Source organism: Tigriopus californicus, chromosome 10, assembly GCF_007210705.1.
Source record: "Tigriopus californicus strain San Diego chromosome 10, Tcal_SD_v2.1, whole genome shotgun sequence".
NCBI classification, from domain to species: Eukaryota; Metazoa; Arthropoda; class Copepoda; order Harpacticoida; family Harpacticidae; genus Tigriopus; species Tigriopus californicus.
In genome coordinates, this window is record NC_081449.1 from 13148900 (window position 1) to 13169641 (window position 20742).

Genomic DNA, 20742 nt, shown 5'->3' on the forward strand with positions numbered 1-20742 from the left:
ACACTGATGCTTTCTAATTCTTCGGGAACGTCAGTTTTACGATTGCTGACTATAAGCAACTAAGAAAAACGGCAGAATTTTTCAAAAATATAAAACAAATATATGTCACGAAAACTAGGTTTTTTTGTACTTTGAAGCGAAACCTCTCAAAATTTGGCGAAAGAACTTAGTAAAAAATTCGAGTTACCTTGGAAAATTGTTGCTTCATTAAGACTTGGAAGTTTAAGTTTCTTCACTTATTACAACACCTACTCTTCTTTTTTGTGTTTTTTGTTTCTCTAGCAATTCAAATATGCCATTCCACGAAAAAGGGGCTACATTTTGGGCATTAGTTGATTTCAAGAAAATATTATTTGAAAAAATTCCAGGACTTGCCGCTTTGAACTACATTGAAGGCAAAATCTTCAAAAAAAAAAGACACTGGCTCAAAGAAGCATTTAGACTTTTCCATCTAAATTGATTCAAGTTCAACCCTTTTTTTTTGCTCCAGTTTTCTCTAACGTCAAACTTCTTCGGAATATGATATTGGTTTGTCCATTTCGATTATCCGCCGCTCGATCTCATCAAAACATTCCATGCACCAAATAGGTTTCTAAACTTATTAATTTTTCTCCCATTCCTGAAGTCGTTTCGCATTTTCTAGTAAATATAACAAATTAACACTGAAGATATATGCTTTGCTCTGTTTTTTATGTTCTTCTTTCTGTATCTTTTTCTTAGTCCATTCTTTTCTTATAACTTCGAACCGATATGATTTCCTACAAGCCTTTCAATTTGATTTTGTAATTCTTCCAACTCACGTTATTGTGTTGCAGCTGGGCCTTTATAACATTATTGACTATCTATTTCATGTCTTCTTTAATTTGCCCAAGTCCTGGTGAAAACAAGCTTTTGCTTACCCAGAACCTGAGGAATTGCATGCGCATGAAATTTTTGATATATCAAGACGCTAACTCAATGATTAAATGCCGACATTATCCAATCATGATCAAAGTGTTCCTGAAATAAATCTATCTATCTCTATCTATTTTGGATTCACTTTGCGTATAAGACAAACTGAAAGAATCCCCCAAAATGGTAACATGCTACATGATTATTCTTTATTCATGAAATGGAATTATTGGATTTTCTATCCATCACTACCCTCAGAGTCTTTTTTTCCAACTGCTTGGCCCGAAATAGTAAACTTTTTGATATTTGAGGTGTGTTTTCCATAGCTTAAAAGGATTTGCCTCGCGTTATCTTCAAGTGGACATCTATTATCAGAGAAAAGATGGCCTTTCATTCTTACTTAAGTATTGTCGCTTGGCTTCACCAATGCTCCGGTCTCCCTCCGTCTTTTAGAGCAAATATTCCCTGACACATAAACACGGCCAACGACCGGCCAGGAATGGGTTGGGTGCCTCGAAATTGGCTAATTGATTAATTCACGTGAAAGTAAAAAATTCTCGGAATTGGCGCATTCCGACACTCGACTCGTCGCTCTCGGACAGTTCAGTTGAAGGGGTCATGAAAAGACCGGTCTTTGATGTCTGCGTGTGGCTCCAGCTTTTTCCTCTCCTTTATTTGAGAGGCCTTGTTACAAATTTGGGAGGACAAGAACCCAGTCGACTTTGTGGTGAAGGCTGCCTCTTCGGGTATGTACAAGTACGTATGCCAGGTGGGAGACTGGTCCTGGAACGCTTTCCCCACTCCCTGAAGTAGAAGACATACACAGAATACCTAGTTTTGAATGCCTTTGAACCCCTTTGTCTCTTTGCGGAGCTCTCTCTAAGGACTAAGTAAGCACACCTTCAGTTCGCCGTCCAAGGATGATGGGTCCAGCAGAGCAGACAAATATTGACTAAGAATGTACAGTAACGAGAAGGGTTCCCAGTGTCTACATTTGATGTACATCAAAGATCCTGGCCACCAACGTTCTCCAAAACGAAAAAAAATGTGGGACATATCTTGTTAACACAATATATAGCCGTCATTTTGAATGTTCGAAGAGGGACCTTTTTCATGCTTCGAAGTTTTGAAAGCCATCCAAGTGAATTTTTGAGAACAAGAATTTACACGCATAATCCAACGACTGTAAAGCAGACCGTTTGTATGGGACCAATGCGATTGTTCATCGAAGACTAGCCACCAGTTTGTTTTATTTGAAATAGAAGGCTGTGCTAATACTACTTTTCACTAACGAGAGATGACTCACCTAATTGACGGATTAAAGGTAATTGCGCATACAATTACATCCAGAGATAAGAAAAATTTGCAATTTTCCAAATAGGATTACACTCCCAAAAGGACTACATAAGTCCAAAAAAGGGGCAAATGTCATTTTTAAAGCACATATACCCATCTATCTAAAGCCATCGATGACTTACAACATTATCTAAAACTGCAAATTTATGTCCCACTTATTAGTTATTGATCACTATTGGGAATACAATTTTGACTAATAATGAAATACGTAATAAACTTTCTCCTCATAAGTGTTCCCCATGCACGACAGGTATGATTCTGAGTCGTCAACGAGTTAGAGTAGGAAAATCTAGTTAACCCCTGAATCTGGGTTTGGTCTAAATTTTGCACAAGGACTTTTCAAATGTTGGACTCCTTACTTATTTTCTCTAAATATATGGGGTAAGCAAATGAAATACCGACGAAGCCCGAGATTAGGACCTCCTAGCTGCAGCTAGCCGAAATTCTTGAGGGCTTGAACCCGCTTGCAAAATGCATGTCAAGCCCCTGCAGCCACTACAATTTACCCTGACGCCTATTTCAAGACTAAAGTTCATTAACATAACTGAGGGTTGGACATAATTTTGCTGGGTTTTAGACTATTTCAGACATTTCTGGGGCAAAACATTTTTGTCGCAAGTTTTAACCATAAAATTACCTAATACCGAAAATATAGAGGTGATTTGTAGAATGTTCATCATGAATAGGAAGAAATCTAGAAGAACTGTACTCCTAATGACGTCTTTCTACTCATTAATCAACCGTAAAAGGATGAAAAATTGAAACACGTGTATTGGCATTTTTGGATTCGTGATTTTTTCATTTCTAGCGAGTACCTTTATTTTGATCATTTGTCCCCAAGAGTGCGCGTGGTTGGCTGGTGTTAGTAAGCAACTGAAAGAGAATATTATTTTTGTCTACCAACTGTACCCCCAAGTTGTTTCTACTTGAATGTCTTTGATTCTCGCACAATCACGATCACTGATCAGGGTTGTCCAAATTATGAAATTAAAATTGACTTAAAATGCAAGTTAAAATCCAACAAAAAAGGCAAATAAAAATGCAAAAAGATACTAATACATATACCTCTATATTAGCTCAATTTACTCTTCTTAATAGGCAAAAAAATCATAGGCAAAATGATTAAAGCAAAAATCACGTCAAGCAAAATTGCTGGAGGATATCGAAAAAGGGAACGCAAGATTTCTCTATAAACAGTGTATTTTGCTATGGGATTACAGTGGGTCTTCCATACTTGAAGCGTACCAGGCTACCAAGGCTAAACGGGTCAAGATTGTTTGCTTGTGTGTTACGAAGTCAGATGGCAGCTCTCTCGCTCGGCCTGCCATTTGACAATGTGTTGGGACACACATTATCAAATGGCAGGATGTTCCCGATCCATTGTCACAACCAACATTGATTATTAACTCACCATCGACAACCCATGCTGTACTTCAAATACTGCAAAGAAGCTTGAACTTGGGATCGAATCAGGATTGGCAAATGAGAAAGCGGATTTTTAATGCTCTCCCAACAAATCACCACAGCTAGATTCAGGTACTTTAGGTTACAAGGCACATTGAATACGTGGTGCTTTAAACAAAAACATCTCGTGTGATAGTGAAATCCTAAATGATTTTTGCAACAAAACATAGCTAAGCATATGTGTTTAAGTAATGTATCAACCACAAGTAACTTACTTTTTGGTCATGTATTGTATTGGAAAACTAGAGCCCAAAGCAAATTTAAAATGTGGTTAAATGATCGGTTTAAGCATAATACGTATCGAGATAGAGTGTCAATCTCACCCACTCGAAAGTAGGCTCGCTTTAGATTATTTTCCAGGATTTTTACCAATGAGTACCCTTATATTATCGGGCTTAGAAAGATGGCCACTGGACTTAATTGAGTTTTCTTTCGCAGAAACCTGGAATGATTTGCCAAACATTTTCAAATTACTAAGTCCAATGGAGAACGGCTGCAATCAAATGTACTTTCAGTTAATTCCTGGTCCTAATCATCTTCAAATAAGGACAAATGTCTAGAGTGGCAAGGAAAGCTTAAAATTGCGTGTCAACTGATCATCGAGATCTCGGCCTAAAATGACCCCCCCCCTTCTTTTTGAAAAAAAAACTGAACACTGAATCTTTGGCCTTTAACTAGGGTACGCGTCAAATGCGACGAGCCTTTTCTCCGTTTTTTTCCTATTTTGGGGCTTGACTACCTCCATTGGGAAAGTGAGAGAGTGGTTTGTAGTGAAGGATCATGAAAATCCCAAATCACTTGCACTCTTGCACTTCCTTGAAGAGAACACGGAATGGACATTCGAAAGGAACTTTTCTGATTGGAACCGGAAGGGTAATACGAAAGTAAATGGACAAGGACATTGGAACGCATTATTTGAGGCGTGTTTCATCGCCTTTGAACAACAAATTCATCATGGTTGATCAATGACTTGGCTGCCCAACATTCATGGACAAAATCTGCTCTGACGAATTTGAGACCCGGATGATCTCTCAAGGCGTCACTGAAATCTGGGCTCCATTTGGATTTGGTGACGACAAAATTCACCCGAGGACCCATGTAAGGATGAGTCGTACCTCCTGCGGCCACAATTTTGCGGTTCAACAATCGCTTTTCCTCCGGGGCAAAAGGGCCGTAGAAAAAGAAACCTTGCCCTGCCCAAAAATCTGGCAGTGTTGGATAGGTTTCATTGGAATCAGGTTCTTCTCTTTCTTCGTCGACGTCAGTCTCGGCATTATAGGCTTCATCAGAATCATCAGGATGAGACCCATGTCCATTTTGTGGCATCTCTTCATCCGTGTCTTGATCATAGGGATCAGTCAACACGAGGCTCGAATTTGGCGTCTTATCAGGAACTTGTTCTTTCTTAATACTTTCAATCTCTTCATCGGTGCCTGGGGACTTGAGAATGGGTGTCTTACTTCTTCTTCGACTTCTAATGCGCTCAACCTCCTCATCTGTGTCCGGATCGGAGTTTTCGACCAGAGCCTTGGAGCTCGTGGGGAGCAAGTCTTCATCCCAAATCTCGGCCTCACTCTCACTCCCTTTGTCTTTGGGGTCCAAGCAAAATCTTCGCCAAGGGTAACGTTTCCTGTCTCGGTGACTTTGTTCAAGCCAATCCTTCTTGACGATCTTCCCGCGTTTTCCCTTGACTTGATTGAACTTTGGCGTGTTTGCAAAGGCGCAAATAAGGTGGGAACAATCCCGAGACCAATCAGGTCGGTACTTGGCCCCCATATCCAGGGCTTTTTGTCGTAGTTCACCTCGTAATGGGTTCTGATAGCCTGATATCGTGAAAATCACGCCCTCAAATAGTTTGCTGAACACTTTCGTTCGAGTGGATGCCGGTGGGGTGTGCTCTATCTTGGCCTTTTTAGTGTCCCTCCCCGAGGCTCCAGGAGTACGGCCTTCAGCGTTCTTTCGCTTCTTTTGCTCTTTACTCGCCGGCCGCGTGGGACTCTCACCCGGAAGGGTATCTCGCCTCGGCAAGTTCTTGGGAACTGACCCTCGGTCAGGGGTGGGCGTCTTTGTAAGAGCTTTGGGCTGGTCTTTGAGTTGATAGAAACCAGGTCTGATGGCAGCCCCTTTTATGCCGTCCTTCTCCGCTTTGGAACTAGCCAAGGCCAGAGAAGCTAACGTTTTCTCCGACTTCATCTCCTCAGCCATCGAGGTCCGTCGGGTCTCATCCTTCTTCTGATTGAACCAGTTGCCCACCGATAGACTCACATCCTCACTAGGTTCGTCTTTCAAGACAAAGGCTCCCAGTTTGATGCCCGTTTAGGGCATTTCGGACCCGTTAGTTGGCTTGGCAATTGTTTTCAACGTAACGAAGGAAACTCCATACTTGACGTGCTTGTTGAAAGGTTGGGAGCAGACGATCTTGACCCGGTCCCATTTCTCCTTGATCAACTCCTGATTGAGGGTCTCTTTACCAAACATCCGAACCCGATTCTGATTCTGCTCGTTCCGGCTCTCCAAGGGCGACATGAAGGATGAGGCCACGAGCAAGGTCTTGTAGCCTTTCTCGTCGGGACAATCTTGAGATCGAGCCACTTGGACCTCGATGAAGGCCGAGCCATTGTTGCCCAGGTCAATGTGGTCGATGGTGGTGGCCTTTTCCAATTGAAGAATGGCGGACACTTGCTTCTCACCTTGGGCTTTGCTGCGCCATTTCTTCTTGCCATCGTTCAAGAGCAAGTTGTCGGCTTTGTACACGGGATCTTCGGATGAAAAGGACACCACGTGGGATATCTTGACGTCCGGCATGACGGGGCACTCCAAGGCACAATTGGGAGGTTCCTCGATCAAGCTAAAGACGCTATCGATTTCTGGACTTACTTGGCTGGATGAATTTGAAGTGATTTGTAGGCTCATGCCGCTTTGTTTGGACTTGCTTGTCGGGGACCTCTTGATATTTGGACATGACTGCAAATACTGGAAAGAACTTGATTTGAACACGAATCAACCATCTCATCTTTCATAGAGGTGAAGTACGCACAATTTGTGCGGCGTCCTTGTGGTGTCATAAACCAAAAGTTGTGATCCATAAGTTTATATATATATTTTTTGATTGTTTTTGCATGTTATAATTTATACAGATTTTGTTTTTTAGAAATTACGAACAATCTTTGTACTCAAAAAGTCTAGGCCCAATCCCGACTGTTCTTGGTTCTTGGTCATCGAGGTCCCGACAATCCTGAAAAGACCGAAAGGCCCAACTCGAGATGTCACTCTTGACCGCCTTTCCCGCCTTTCCCAATCCATCCTGGAGAGGAAATCCATAGGAGCGCCATCTAGTGGACCCAAACGTGGAATCGTCCCAAAGTTGGCAACATTCTCGATCACCACTCAACATCGCTTCTCAAAAACTCATTAAGGATTACGACATCCCAAGGACAGACAGTCTTGGTGCCTTGACAAGCTCGGTGCATGCACGCAGTAGTAGGTAATGCCAACCTTTGAGGCCGGCCCACACATCATCGGCAACGCTCCATGCCACATTGCTCTCTTGGGCAGAACGTTGGGGGGTCAAGGCACAAAATCGGGACAAGAGTCAGTGGTGCCTGTTGGATCTGCATGATCAAGGCACCCCTCCTCGTTCCTCCCCTCTCCTTCATGTCCCCCCCCGTACTAACCATAACGTAATCATGTAACTTACTAACATTCCTATGCCATTTCCTCCATTTTAGATCCTTGTACCGCCCTTGATTAACTAACTCGCTCGTTGCTTATTAACCGTGATTCATCATCAACATCATCATCATCATGTCCGGCGATGCCTCTTCCCAGCCCACCGCTTTGGTCATCTTGGCCGAAGGAGCCGAGGAGATCGAGACCGTGGTGATTGTCGACGTGCTCCGAAGAGGAGGTGTGACAGTGACTTTGGCTGGTTTGGATGCTGACGAGAGCCAAGCGGTGCTCTGCTCCAGGAATGTCCGGATTCTCCCGGATTGCTCGTTGGCTAAAGCCACGAACCAAGACCAGATCTACGATGCCATCATATTACCGGGTAAGGATCAAGTCTAGTATTTGTTCCCTTTGAGGTGGTCATTTGTCATGGCACAAGTTCTAATTGACAAATAGGCTTGGCTGGATGATGAGGCGACAAATGATGAGAGAAAGCCAATTGTTTCTTTCTGGCTATCGATGTATGGTCAGGAATTATGGAAAATCGTGTTTAGCCAAATGGGTGGGATGCTTTCGAAATTGGGAATGAATAGTTCATGGCAATTACAAATACCTGAGCCCGACCCTTACTCTCATTGTATACAGTACACCTTGACCCCTCATCACTCCAGTTGAATGTGGACGAACACTCTCCTCAATCGAGATTTTGATTTCGGATGAGGCCAAACCTCAAGAATTTGAAAATTATTGCTCAGACGTAACGATTGATTTAAAGAGTTCTTATGCATGACTTCTCGTTTATAAAGGGAAAGAGCGAAGCGGAGAGAAGTACTATTCACCCACCTCCTGTGACGTCGTTGCTGTTAAATTCCTGTGTGTCTCTTTCCTCACAGCCTCGATTTGGGTAGGCCCCTCTACATCTGCCTCTTTTTGGCTAAAGATCGCCTCTCTTTCTTCTCTCTCTCTCTCTCCATGAATTGAAAGCTTTCTTTCACGAGTGTTTCTTGAAGTTTTTATTCGCACTTTCGCGCCTGTGAGCCAGTGATTCTTGTTTCTGTTTTTGTCGCCATGGATATTTTAGGGTTGAATATTGATGATCTCATTCATGTTTAGAATTTCCTCAGATTTCCCCAGATTTCCCCCACTTCTGCCGAGGGGGATCATTTTTCTAGATGAAGCAAAACACGTCCGGTCTAAAAACAAATGCATCAACCCTCGAGATTTCCTACAAATTTCCTTGTTTCAGGTGGTGGAAAGGGAGCGGAGAATCTCAGGAATTCCTTGGTTGTAGGAACACTCCTCAAGGATCAGGAATCCTCGGATAGAATCATTGGGGCCGTCTGCGCCGCCCCCACGGCTCTCCTTCAACACGGAATCGCTAAAGGAAAGAAGATCACCAGCTACCCGGCCTTCAAAGACCAATTGGTCAAGGATTACGAATACGTGGAGGTACACGATGCAGTGCAGTAGATGACAGTTGGCTTAGGATTCATGGATGACTTTTGGTTGCAGGAGGCTGTGGTCGTGGATGGCAAAATTGTGACTAGCCGAGGACCTGGAACTTGCTTCAAATTTGGCGTGACTTTGGTCGAGCAGATCGCCGGACCGGATAAAGCTGCCCCTTTGGGCCAACAAATGCTTCTTTAGGGTTAAGATCTCTTGGTCAAGCACACACACACTCTGTGTCTCAACCAATTTTAATTTGTGCAGACAACTTCAACTATGGTTCACCTTAACATGTTTTAAGTCCTTACAGTACCACGCTCAATAAAGTAAGGGGAAACTCGAAAACGATAAATAAAGAGTCCCAAGATTTTCATAACCTGATTTGGCGCTTTATTTCGCTTATGCCTTGATCTATGAGTATGTCATTCCAATCTCCATGTTTCCGTAGGGAGCAACAGGGCACTATCAGTCTGATTTCGACGTCCATTTGATCTTGAAGTGATTGAAAATGAAATCGCAACAACTCTTGATTGGCCACATTGTCATCAAGGTCTCCAGCCACAATCACTTGTGAAGGCGATTGGGCCTTCACCACCTCTCCACATCCTTGAAGATTAGCTAAAGACAAGGAAGCAAGCACTGACACATGAGGAAAAGCGGCGGCTAAGGATGCTCCAGTTTCTGGTCCTTCACACAAGATCAAAGGTTGATTGAATTGGGCCTTTTGTATCACGGCGGCCGAGTTCTTGATCACCCCTTTGGAAAACTTTGTTCGCGAGTACTTGGCAAATTTGTTACCGGTCATTGAATCCAAATAAATCCTTTGAACTCCGGTCAGGGTTCCAAATCCATCCTGCACAGGTACCACCAATGCCGGATTACCATTGGTCTTGGTTTCGTAGGTATCACTATCAATGAATTCGCGATACCCTTTGGAAGGTCCTAAGAACTTGAAAAAGAGTAGAGAAAGAGTCTGGGTCGGGATTTTTCGATGTTCAATGAGATACCTTGCCGCTAATGTTCCTTTCAACGGCTCACATGCACTCCATATGGATTTGGCAGTATTGATTCTGGCCATCTTGGTGGCATCCCATATTGACGTGTCCGGATTCACGGCTTCAAAGTCGTCCTCCATTTGGAGATCTAAAAACTGACTGGGCTTCAAACCCGATATCTGTAGGGCCATTTTCATGGTCTCACTAAAATTAGCAGTGTCCAGTGCGTGTGAGATGGCCTTTAAGGGACCCCCTCCTTGACCATTGACAAAAGAATACCAAAATCCACGATGCTTGCCCTCCAAAGTCACCACAAGGCCATTGGCATATCGGAGTTCTCTGGTACTTAAGCTCTTGTAATTGGTACCAAAAATTTGGACGTACGTTTCCACGGGATTCCTCCGCAAATAGGAGGATAATTTGCCGGAGTGTCTCTTGATGTAATGATAGTTCAGCCCTGCTTGACTCTTGCAAGGTGCTCCACAAATGGAACAAGCATAGGAGATTAGATCCTGGGTGGATGTGCTTGTAGGTCTTTGAATAAACTTTATCCAAGCATTGGAGCCTAATCGTGGAAAACTAATGAAATGATTCAAAGCCATGCTGCAAGATCTACAAGAGTCCGTTGTTCACCCCTTTGATCCCGATCTCGGCGATCTTTTCCTTGCTTAAGGATGTCATCAGCTGAATTTGGACCACACTCACGCAATATATACCGTAGTACTGACAACTATCTTCAATTTTCCACAAGGAACAAGGCCGATGTGTCCTTCATTACATCTTAGTTCCAAGTCACCTCCTTCTTAACTAAGCCTTCAGTGGCCCCCAACATGGCCGTGGGAGCCTTTCCCCTGGCCAAATTGGGTCTGCTCCTCATCAAGCAAATCTCCAAGCCGATTGCCAATGGCATTGCTCGACGTGCCAAGGCCAGTAGGATCTTTCGCACCTATGTCTGCATCCCCACGGCTCAATTGTTCCATTGGTATGATGTCAAAGTGCGGATGCGTCTGTTGAACCTGGGCAAGGCCACCGTGATTCCCAAGTTGAACGAGGAAAAGGCCATCGAGACAGGTTCACAACTCCTTTCGGAGATGATCATCTTGGGGATTGCCTCCACGGTGCTCATCTTCGAGTACAACCGATCATCGGAGAAGGAAGAGGCCAAGCAAGAGCAGATTGAGCGCGAAAAGGCCTATCTGGTGGACAAGGTCGAGAATCTCGAGCTGACCTTGGAGAAGCAAACGGTGGAAATCAAAGAACTAAGGCGACTCACACACCACCTCAGCGATGAGGTATACAAAAAGTCCTTGAGAGCTAAATTGGGTTTGACCACAGCCCCAGAACCTGACTCAAAGAAAGGCCAACACTCGACCTTGCCCGTGGAACAAGTCTCGTACTGCATGACCAGTGCTCCATGTCAAGAGGAGGAGGATGACATTGATGCCGTCAAGCCTTTGGTCTTGGCCGTGGCGGACAGTTTCGTGGGACCTTCAACATCTTCATTATCATCGGAGATGGATGATTCTTATCGGGTACATTACATGTTCTCACCGGTGGTGACCCCCGGGTTGGTGAGCTCAGCCGTGGACTACTTTTTAGATGGCTGTCCGGGTGAAGATAATTGATCCACATGGAACGTAGTTTGTGAAGTCTTCCTCATTCATCGTGATTAGCATTCGAGATTAAATACATCCTTCCTTCAAACAAACAAAAAAAAAACATTGTGGAATGAATGGCCAAAATGAAGTGCAGGAACGATTACTTTTTTTTATTTTATCTGGATCATACTCAGGCTTTTTTGCTATAGAGCAGATTCATTTTATACTTTATAAAATATCAACTTGTATTTTGGTGGGAGACAAAAATTAGACTTTGTTTTTGTCTGATAACATGCTTAATTGGTGGTGTTTTCCAACTTGCAGCTCACTCTGTGATGGCAATTTCTGCAGAAATTTCATTCAGAATGTTCGTTCATTTTTGTCAATTTTGATCTTTCAGAGAAATTGGAACTATAAAAGAGGATTCCTAGATTTTTTAGGAAAATTAAGTGATTAATTTCTGGCGTCGAATTTGATACCACAAAAGCCCCTATTTAACTCACGGGCTCCATTCCAGCTCATCAATGAGACAGTGGAAGGGACAAAGAAGCAGAAGTAGGTAGCTTGATTTAGGTTGACTGTCATTCAAATCATTTAGGATTGAATGAATATATTTACGGGGCAACAAAACGGATTTTTGAGATTCAGGAGAGCAAATTGTTTTACATAGGAATTGTGATGAAGAGGTGTCTTTCCAAAAATAACCACCCGTCGTACTTAAACCTACACTAAAACGCTTCAAAAGTCAATTTGATATGATTTTTTTGACTTCCTCGATCTTGAAAACCAATACTTTGATGTGTAGTACGTCACTTTTATCCAGACAAAAAAATATTTGTTATCTGATTTTAAACTTTAAAGACAGCCATCTTGGAGTAAGGCCACGTGGGTACTTCTCAAAGGCTTTACGGATATTCCCTTATCTTTCAACATTACTGAAAAGCAAAATTTGGACATCACAAACCACATTTTACATTCGAAGGTCGCCCCAACCGCCAGATGTGCGCGATTTCAGATCATGCTCTCCAGTGGGCGGTTTGGTCGGGAAAATTCTGAAAATAATTCTGAAAACCAAATGAACTTCGGTGAGATATGAACATTCCGGATATTCCAGCTTTTGATTTCTTGACACGGTCTAATTGACAACCAAGGCTCAACTTTAGTCACCCTCTGATGCGTGATCGAGAATCCTTATTTGTGTTTGTTTTGTCAACGTCACAGTCAGAGAGTGTTCGTGAAGTGAAGGGAAATGACGACCAACCCGCCAACCCATCCGGATCTGTCGGTTTTCAGCGATGATCCCTTCTTCCACGAATTGATGAAATCGGGCCGGTCGCGATTGGAGCTTGAAAGTCAATCGTTGGCCTCGAGATCCCGTCAACTGGAGGATGAGACCCGTGGCATGGCCTTTGACCATTATTCCACCTTCATTAGTGCGGCTGACTGCTGCCATGACATTGCAGGGCAATTTCGACGCAATCAGGAGCAAGTCTCGGCCTTGACCGATGATTTGCCCAAGGTAATTGAGCGATGAGGGCCGAGATTTTTTTAATCTATTTCGTTGACTAATTGTCATCAACAAACATTTTGTGCTCCAGGTGGCCTCAACATGTCTGGACTTTCATGGCAAGGCCTTGAAGTTAAGTGAGGAGCGGAAAAAGACCTCGATGGTCCTGGCTAATCATACCAAGTTACTCGAAGTCTTGGAGCTCCCTCAATTGATGGAGACTTGTGTTCGAAATGGTCACACGGAAGAAGCCTTGGCCATTATTCAAGTAGCCAATAAGATTGGTAAGCCTTTGGGAGGGGTGCCATTGATCGACGGTTTGGTCAAGTCGATTCACGTGTCGGCAGTGTGGATGTTGAATCAATTGCTGGCCAAACTCAAGACCCAAATCCAGTTGCCGGAGTGTCTCAAGATTGTTGGCCTGATTAGACGAATGGGGGCGTTCAACGAGGCGGAATTGCGAATCAAGTTCCTTCAAGCCCGCAAGGTACATTTGGATAACATCTTGAAGTCCTTGCCAAACACGGATCAGTTGAGTTTATTGAGTAAAATGGTGGAACAAACGAGGATTGGCATTTTTGATACCATCACCCAATATCGAGCCCTCTTCTCGGATGACGAGACTCGGTTCAGTGGAACCAAATCCTCAATCTCATCTTATAGAATGATCTTCAGTTCGTGGATCTACCAGAGACTCAACAAGTTCCAAGAGCATTTAGTGGAGGGTTTGAATCAGCTCAATGATATCCAGGGACTCGAGGCTCTAGTTGACCAGGTCATGTATTTTGGACAAAGTTTAGGGAGAGTCGGTTACGATATGAGAATCTTGGCCATTCCCAAATTGAACGATTTTGCCGTGCGATGTCTGCAGAACATTTTGGATCAAGGCAGGACTAATTTGAAAGAGGTTCTGGCGAACTCTCAATTGGTGTATGACTTCTCTATCTACGATAAAATTGAACACGGACCCAAAGCTGAAGGAGAATTCCAAATAACCTACTATCCAGTGGCGATTGTCTACAATACGATTATCCAGTGCTTGAACCAATTCCGATATAGGATGTCTGTGACAACCGCGGTGAAAATCAAGAGCTCCATGGGAAGTTTCCTCAGTGATGCATTGGAGATCATCAAAGATTTCGAGGTGATCAATGCCAAGCAAGGTCCCCTTCTGCAGGAGGAAATGAACGAGAGCACCATTCCCCATTTGAACGGCCTCATCGACGGGTTGGGCAATGATTTTGTGCGCGGTTAATGCGATTTGAATCGAGTTTATATTGTTGGGTTTTAGTGATAAATATCTATGCGACGTTATCTATATATCTATATACCAAGTTATTTGATTGTTTAAGCATTTGAAAGGAGAGATGAAGTCCCGAGAAGCCTAAATTGCCAAGGATTCCTTGAGGATTTGGAAATAGTTGGCTTGAAGCGTTGTGAACATGATGCCAAATTCGCCGTTCATGAGAGCCGGTTCAATGAGGTCTTCCATGAGATGGATCTCGGCACCCAGCTGAAGGATCCTAGCTCGGACTACGATGAATTGGAGCACAGGGAATAACTCGTCCATGGACCAGTAGAAATGATCGCCGCACAATTCCTGACCAAGTTTATTTACCTCTTTGAAAGTCTCCATGATCACGAGAAGTTTCTCATACGGAGTGAACTTGGTCTTCAAGTGTTGAAGAGTCTCGATTGCTCTCACAAAGTGAGACTCTCGAATCTGAGCTGAAATCTGAGAGCCGCCCTCAAATTGCCAGAACTTCTGGTTCACTTCCAGGAAAGTGAGGAGAGCGAGATCGGTGTGGCGGTTCCACTTCACAATTCGAACCCAATAATCGTCATCGTCCTTCTTGTAATGTAAAGCGTACAACATGAATATCGAGGAATGGATCTTTGGTAAAATGTGCGGATAGATGACCATTGAGGCCGTCACCATTGTGTCGGTGAGATCTGTCGATTGATCCGGTGTGTCTGTGATCCATTTCAAGTCACCGTTTTTAGGCAGAGCCGGGAACAACGATCTGACAATGAGATAGAGTCTCTCAACGATGGATCTCAATTCATCCACCGCATGCTTCAGTAGCCTCGGATGAATTCGAACACTACCATACGTGGCGTTGAAGCAATCTGTAAGCTCGGTCAAGAGATCCCGGAGTGGATGAAGTAGATGGGTAAAGGCCTTGTCAAGATAGGCTTGGACTTCTTGGTAATAGGAGGAGTCCAGATTGAACGAGTGATAGTTCGGGATGATCTCTAGGCCTTCCAAGATATCAGCACTTCTCTGAGTGTGGCCAAAGTGCGCCCGCACCATCCCATCATTTTTGGCTTGATTGATGCAGATGGCCAATTGCTCCCAGATCAGCCCGGATTTGGCAGGGTCTCCATTCACCACAACTGGATTCAAGCCCAGAGTTTCGAAAAATCCTGAAAATATGGACAGCCATTTCTTGTCAGCTTTCACCGTGAAGCGGCCGATTTTCTGGTCAGATTCTTGACCAAACGACGGAGTCTGATTGGTGTTCGGCTTGTGAATGTTTCGGAAAATGGTTCCATTGAATTTCATTCCATGGCCGTAACTGCCATGGAAATGGCCCTCAAGCCGATCCCCATTGGCGTAAGTTAGAGTTCCTTGGCCACTGAACACCCCGGCATCGGCAAAGTTTCCCTCGTACGAGGTGTCGTCCTCAAAAACCATGAAACCTCTGCCGGTGAGCTTATTGTGCGAGAATTGGCCCTCATAGTATACCCCGTCCACCGTGACTACACAACCCGGACCACACTTCATGTCTTGCAGCCAAAGCCCCATGAACTTCTCACCCGAGATGATCTCATCTGAAACGCCGTAGCCATTCTTGTAACCATTGACCCATTCTCCAATATACACGAAAGCGCCTGATCCCATAAACCGACCCTGTTTCATGGTGCCTTGTCCGTGAGGCTTCCCATCCTTGAAAGTTCCTTCGTAGTAATCTCCGTTGTCGTAATTGACGAACCCACGACCTTCCAGCCTGTCCATCTTCCATTGGCCCTCGTACACGGTAGTTCCTTCGCCAGTCTTCACCTCCAGCACACCATGCCCATGCTTCTGATTTTGACGTAGCTGACCACGATAAATCCGCCCATCTGGCCAAGTAATCGTTCCCTGTCCGTGCATTTTCCCCTGCATCCAACTCCCGTGATATTGGGCTCCACGCAAATCATTGATCTTGACAAAATGGTAGGTCGTGTTGCGTGTGATGGGTGGGGAAATCGTCATGGAGTGCTTGCCGTGCAAGGTGGAGAGAATGGCTCTTTGGAGGGTGATAATCCATTCATTTTTCGACTCGGCATTCGGACAAACCAAGGTTAGCGTTTCCTCAGGCATGATCAATTTGATCTCCAGTCGATCGGCACCAGAACCGTGGTGGTTATCAATCCATACCGTTTGCAATGGGTGGGACGTGATGGATGAATAGCCTGCATGAACCAACATGTCGTTCATGAGAATCAGTACATGCTTTGAAAAACTCCCCGAATGAGCCACACCTACAGGAACCACCCTAGAGTCGAGAAGGACCCGACGGCTGTAAGATTTTACTGTCGAAAATTTTGGACCCGCAAAGTCCCAGAACCGTTTTGTGTCTCGCGTAATTTTTTCGTCCTTAGTCAAAGATCGGAAGAGGGTCTTCACGGATTGTGAGTATTTCTCCAGCATATCACAGAGCTTGAGAATCTGAGGATTGCCTTGACGCCTCCCTGAAATGGTCATGGAGTCGATTCCATTGAGAAGGATTTCAAAATGTGAGATAGGAACCTTCAACAAATGGCTCAAGATATCTTGGCCAAGATTCTTCGCATTAGTATCACACTGGACCTCGAGTATTTCACAAATCACGGGAAACAACTTATGAAACTCTTGACTGTCCAGAATTAGCCCATCTCCGACCAAGCAGTCGCAATAAGCGTCATGATACTTGGCCAAAGCTTGCTCAAAGTCCTCAATATTATCCAGGCAAAAGAGATTGCATGCCTTCTCCAGACACGAGATCACAGAATTTTTGGCCACAGAGCGGGCGACTAGTCTGAATAAGCTCTTGAGAGCTTCCAACAGATGTTCTTTCTCTTCCGAAAAGGGGTCCACGTGCTTGTGTCTGGATTTATCACAATAAAATTCCACAACTCGGTAAAGGATCTGGTGAAGTTTCCCCAAATATCGCTTCTCTAGCGATCGGAACTCTCTCACAAATTTGTCAAATGCTTCGTTCAGGACAAAAAAGGATTTATCCTGAGCAAAAAGGGCCTTGGGAATGGTCAACGATTGATCGTGCACTTCATACAGGGGTAGGAAATTGAGGAACGCGGTCTGACTTTCTTCGTGCAATTCGGATTTGTAAATTTTCCCCGAGTCCGTAAGGATGAGTGATGTGGAAAGCACGGCAAGAATATCACAAGCAGTCTCTCCCCGGGGCAGTTCAAAGAGTTTGGGGGTCACACACGATTGGGAAGAAAGTCCCTTGGGATGAGCCTGTCCTCGAGAATTGTCTCCCCAGCCGTAGACCGTGCCAAACGAGGACAAGGCTAAGCAATGCGCCGAACCACACGATAACTTCAAGATACACTTATCAGCCAGCTTCTCGATCGGACTTGGCTGATATCGGTCCAGAGTGTCTCCGGTCCCGCATTGGCCTTTGTTGCCGCAGCCCCACATCCACACCTCGTACTTCCATCCTCCACTTGAGGGCGAGAGAAGGTTGGACTCCGGCGCAGTCGAGACTTTGTTCGGCCCGCCTGTTAGACTGCATATCATGGACGCAGATTGAGATCTTCGATGAGAGTACACGGATTGTCGCGTTGGAACAAATTTCTTCGTTTGAACCCTGGGTTTAAAATTGTCGCTCCTCGAGTTCCCCTGGCTTTCCATACTGGACATGGGAATGTTGAGGCTGGCCCTATCTTCGGACAAAGCTGGATCTTTTTCGGTACTTGAGCTGAACGAGGCTGACAAGTTGGACATGGTTCGTCCAACCAATTTCACCCCATCTGCCATGGCACTGGTCGCCCTATACAGGCCATTGTTCACAACTTCTAAATCGTCCACTCCATCAGCACCCGGATGAGTTTTGGGTCTCTCTGTAATGGCGGCTATAGTCGCTGCTGCCGCCTCTTCGCCTTCAGGGTGTGGCGTCATCCAAGACAATTGTTGAGAGAGATACTTCAGAGCATCGGCGGGATTGATGTACATGCCTGATTGAGCCAAACGTTCCACCTGTTTGGGAGAACTAGTTTGACTTGATATGGCCGAGTCTTGATCTTGATCTTGACCTTGTTGTTGCTGTTTTTTCTTTCGGAGATTGACCTCGGCTTCTTCTTGAGATCGCTCTTGAACCGTCACACTCCGGCGGAGTCGGGCTCGCGGGTCGTCCAAGGGAAGTCCCAATGGACACGATACTCGCTCCACGCCCTCTTCTATGGGCGGTCTCAAACTGGGCACACCATGTTCAATCAAAGCCACATTGAAATCCAGTCCACAACGTACAGAGACCACCCGAATACTATCCATGCACTCGATCTGTGTGAAGGCCACTGATCCCCGGCGTGTTTCAGGACTGCTCTCATCATGACCTCGAGCCACCCGTCCACTTTGAGGTTGACCTTCCTCGCTACACCATGACCAGACTTGGCCTTCCCGATCGACCAGGATGACGTGGTCTTGTCCACTCTGACAAGAGCGAAATGCCGTGGCACAAGCCCGGCGAACGGGTGAATCCGTGGATTCCCTCAGATTCCGGGACAAATCCTGGACCACTTCCCGTTTCTCGTAGTCATACAAAAGAAGGCGACCTTGACGTCGAGATATCAAGATCAAGGTCGCTGTCTGGCCCGGAAATTCACAGAAATCCGCCACGCCCTCGCTCAGCTCTGATGCTTCCGTTGGATCCAGTAATTCCTCGGGTTCAGCAGTCCCTTGGGCCTGAAAATCCGTCCTTAGTCGCCACAATCTGTCCAATGTGTCCAAGAGGAAAGTCGTGGGTTGAGTGTCATGCCGACCGATCTGGATTTTTCGAGGTTCCAAGGCCAATCCCAAGGGACTTTGGGTCCAATTGTCCAATTGAAAGATTTGACAGCTCGTCATGATATCAAAGATATAACGCCGATATATCACGATTTCCACCCCATCGTATTGTATTCTATTGGTGAAAGCTGTCTTCTGGGTGGTAATAGAACATGTGTGAACCCGAACTGCGCGATATTTGTTCCAAGTAGACCAGAGCTCCTCTGACTTAAGAGCCCTCTGTCCGTCTGTCCGTATCTGGTTCTCGGAACTTGAGTTGGTGAGGATCGAGGAGGAACACTACACTAGACTACATACTCACACCTGGCAGGGTGACTTCTGTCAGTCAAAGGCAGCTAGTACAGGTCATTATTGTTGTGGATGAAATGTGGGGTAATTGACAAGCTGAAGGGAACGTTTATCATTGGATGAGTGTTATGTTATCAGCAACGAAATGTCAACGATGAACGATCGGCGTGATCTGGTATTTGTCATTGTTTGAGCGAAAGTGTGATATGGAATTGGCTTTGATATTTATGTCTTGGGAATAATGAAATGATGAGTTTATCTTGGACGACACTAGATGGCGCAAAGGAGCGGAATGGCCCTGTAGGAGAAATTTGGACTTGCATTTGCCCGAATAGCAAAAAGGTCATGATAGGCAGGACCTAAGGTGGACATTGCTCAGGAAGATGATGAACTATTGAAGCTAACAAAGGCCGTGGCCCAATATTCAGACAAACTAATCGCATTAACGGAATGGATTGCAGGTAACTCATAACTTCTCTTGTGTTGACATTCTAATTCTTAAACAAACATTCCTGGCCTTGAAACGTGAATGCGAAATCGGGTAGAGTACATTCACTATCTAATCTGGAAAGTCTGTACACATTATTGTTCATCTACTCATCGTTTTCTCCGAATCAAACTATCACACTAGATCAATCATATCATCTGCCAGATCCGAAATAACGTTTCACGCATCTTCATGTGGGTCATCTCACATCAGTTTCAACGTTTTGATTCCAGCCTAGTTTTCATTGCCTCTCCAAAAAAACCGCTTGGTCCACACCTCATTGTTACGTTCTAAGAGCATGTATTTGTGAATGCATGCATTCGTCGGCCATTTTCTGTAATGCCCCACACACTTGAGCCATCCTCTGATTGGCCTCTCCTCCGCCCTTCTGTTTCTCTCTTTCTCTTTTCAGGTTTCGTCGCCTCCTTCTCGTCCACCTCCTCCTCCCTGTCCTCCTTCTCGCGGGCCAGATCCGCTTATCTTCTGCCCTAACAGGGAAATCCAATAATCAACTTAAAAACTACCATACCACCAACTCTCATTCTAAGCGCCGCCTGAGTTACTCGTTACTCGCCATCCGATCCCTATCGACCCAAGTGGTGTGTGCGCGGAGTTTCGGAGCGCCCGCGCGAGATTACAATGCGTCATGAATACCAGAAGGGGGCAAAAAGTGCTGCTCCCAAAGACATGGTGAAGCACACCCCACTTACGATTAAACTACCGCAACCTCCGCGATAGATGATCGGTCAAGCGCCCGTGACTCGATGGATAGATGTCGCACATCAAAATGCATCAAGCCAGACGAACCCGTCGCAGTCCGAAAAAGAGGAAATGTTATCGAGACTTGACAGAGTGGGAAAAAAGGAAAAAGGCGAAAAAGGCGAAAAAGGAGAGGAGCGAGTGAGCGAGCGCGCTTCAATCTCACAGAGGTACACGACCGGTGATGCGCTCCCTCGCCTGACATATCCTCGGACTTTGGCATGGAGAGA

General features: G+C 44.9%; 5 protein-coding genes across 6 annotated transcripts in view; 3 read left to right on the forward strand and 2 right to left on the reverse strand.

Annotated features, from left to right (window-relative positions):
• Window positions 1–4546: 4546 nt before the first annotated feature.
• LOC131889518 (DNA repair protein XRCC1-like) lies at window positions 4547–6651 on the reverse strand. The gene is given in 1 exon segment (XM_059238643.1): window positions 4547–6651. A coding segment is annotated over 1 exon segment (1986 nt). The 5' UTR covers window positions 6625–6651; the 3' UTR covers window positions 4547–4638.
• Window positions 6652–7042: 391 nt separating this feature from the next.
• LOC131889530 (protein dj-1beta-like) lies at window positions 7043–9199 on the forward strand. Of its 2 annotated transcripts, XM_059238657.1 has the most exons (4): window positions 7043–7195; window positions 7440–7759; window positions 8624–8826; window positions 8890–9199. In XM_059238657.1, exons 2-4 carry the CDS (start codon window positions 7516–7518, stop codon window positions 9022–9024), a joined length of 582 nt encoding a protein of 193 aa, XP_059094640.1. In that variant the 5' UTR covers window positions 7043–7195; window positions 7440–7515; the 3' UTR covers window positions 9025–9199. The 2 variants fall into 2 exon arrangements, with proteins under 2 accessions (XP_059094640.1, XP_059094639.1); XM_059238656.1 differs by lacking the exon at window positions 7043–7195 and having other exon boundaries at window positions 7251–7759.
• A 1320-nt stretch (window positions 9200–10519) lies between these two features.
• On the forward strand, window positions 10520–11683 carry LOC131889528 (putative OPA3-like protein CG13603). Its single transcript, XM_059238654.1, has one exon. The coding sequence runs from the start codon at window positions 10649–10651 to the stop codon at window positions 11441–11443; it is 795 nt and encodes a 264-aa protein (XP_059094637.1). The 5' UTR covers window positions 10520–10648; the 3' UTR covers window positions 11444–11683.
• A 910-nt stretch (window positions 11684–12593) lies between these two features.
• The window catches only part of LOC131887606 (conserved oligomeric Golgi complex subunit 8-like), an 11186-nt gene continuing 3037 nt past the window's right edge, over window positions 12594–20742 (forward strand). The window contains exons 1-2 of the mRNA XM_059236234.1: window positions 12594–12935; window positions 13015–14166. Of these exons, the coding sequence (XP_059092217.1) occupies window positions 12666–12935; window positions 13015–14166 (1422 nt within the window). The 5' untranslated portion in view covers window positions 12594–12665. The remainder of the gene's footprint in view (window positions 12936–13014; window positions 14167–20742) is intronic.
• On the reverse strand, window positions 14175–19277 carry LOC131889517 (alsin-like). Its single transcript, XM_059238642.1, has one exon. The coding sequence runs from the start codon at window positions 19036–19038 to the stop codon at window positions 14308–14310; it is 4731 nt and encodes a 1576-aa protein (XP_059094625.1). The 5' UTR covers window positions 19039–19277; the 3' UTR covers window positions 14175–14307.

What these genes read in the sequence shown, in the direction of transcription:
- LOC131889530 (XM_059238657.1), top strand. Translation starts at nt 7,516, where the DNA reads ATGTCCGGCGATGCCTCTTCCCAGCCCACCGCTTTGGTCATCTTGGCC. An exon ending in CGATGCCATCATATTACCGG is followed by an intron (nt 7,760 to 8,623) that starts GTAAGGATCAAG and finishes TCCTTGTTTCAG; the next exon opens with GTGGTGGAAAGGGAGCGGAG. An exon ending in AGGATTACGAATACGTGGAG is followed by an intron (nt 8,827 to 8,889) that starts GTACACGATGCA and finishes TTTTGGTTGCAG; the next exon opens with GAGGCTGTGGTCGTGGATGG.
- LOC131889528 (XM_059238654.1), top strand. Translation starts at nt 10,649, where the DNA reads ATGGCCGTGGGAGCCTTTCCCCTGGCCAAATTGGGTCTGCTCCTCATC.
- LOC131889517 (XM_059238642.1), bottom strand. Translation starts at nt 19,038, where the DNA reads ATGACGAGCTGTCAAATCTTTCAATTGGACAATTGGACCCAAAGTCCC.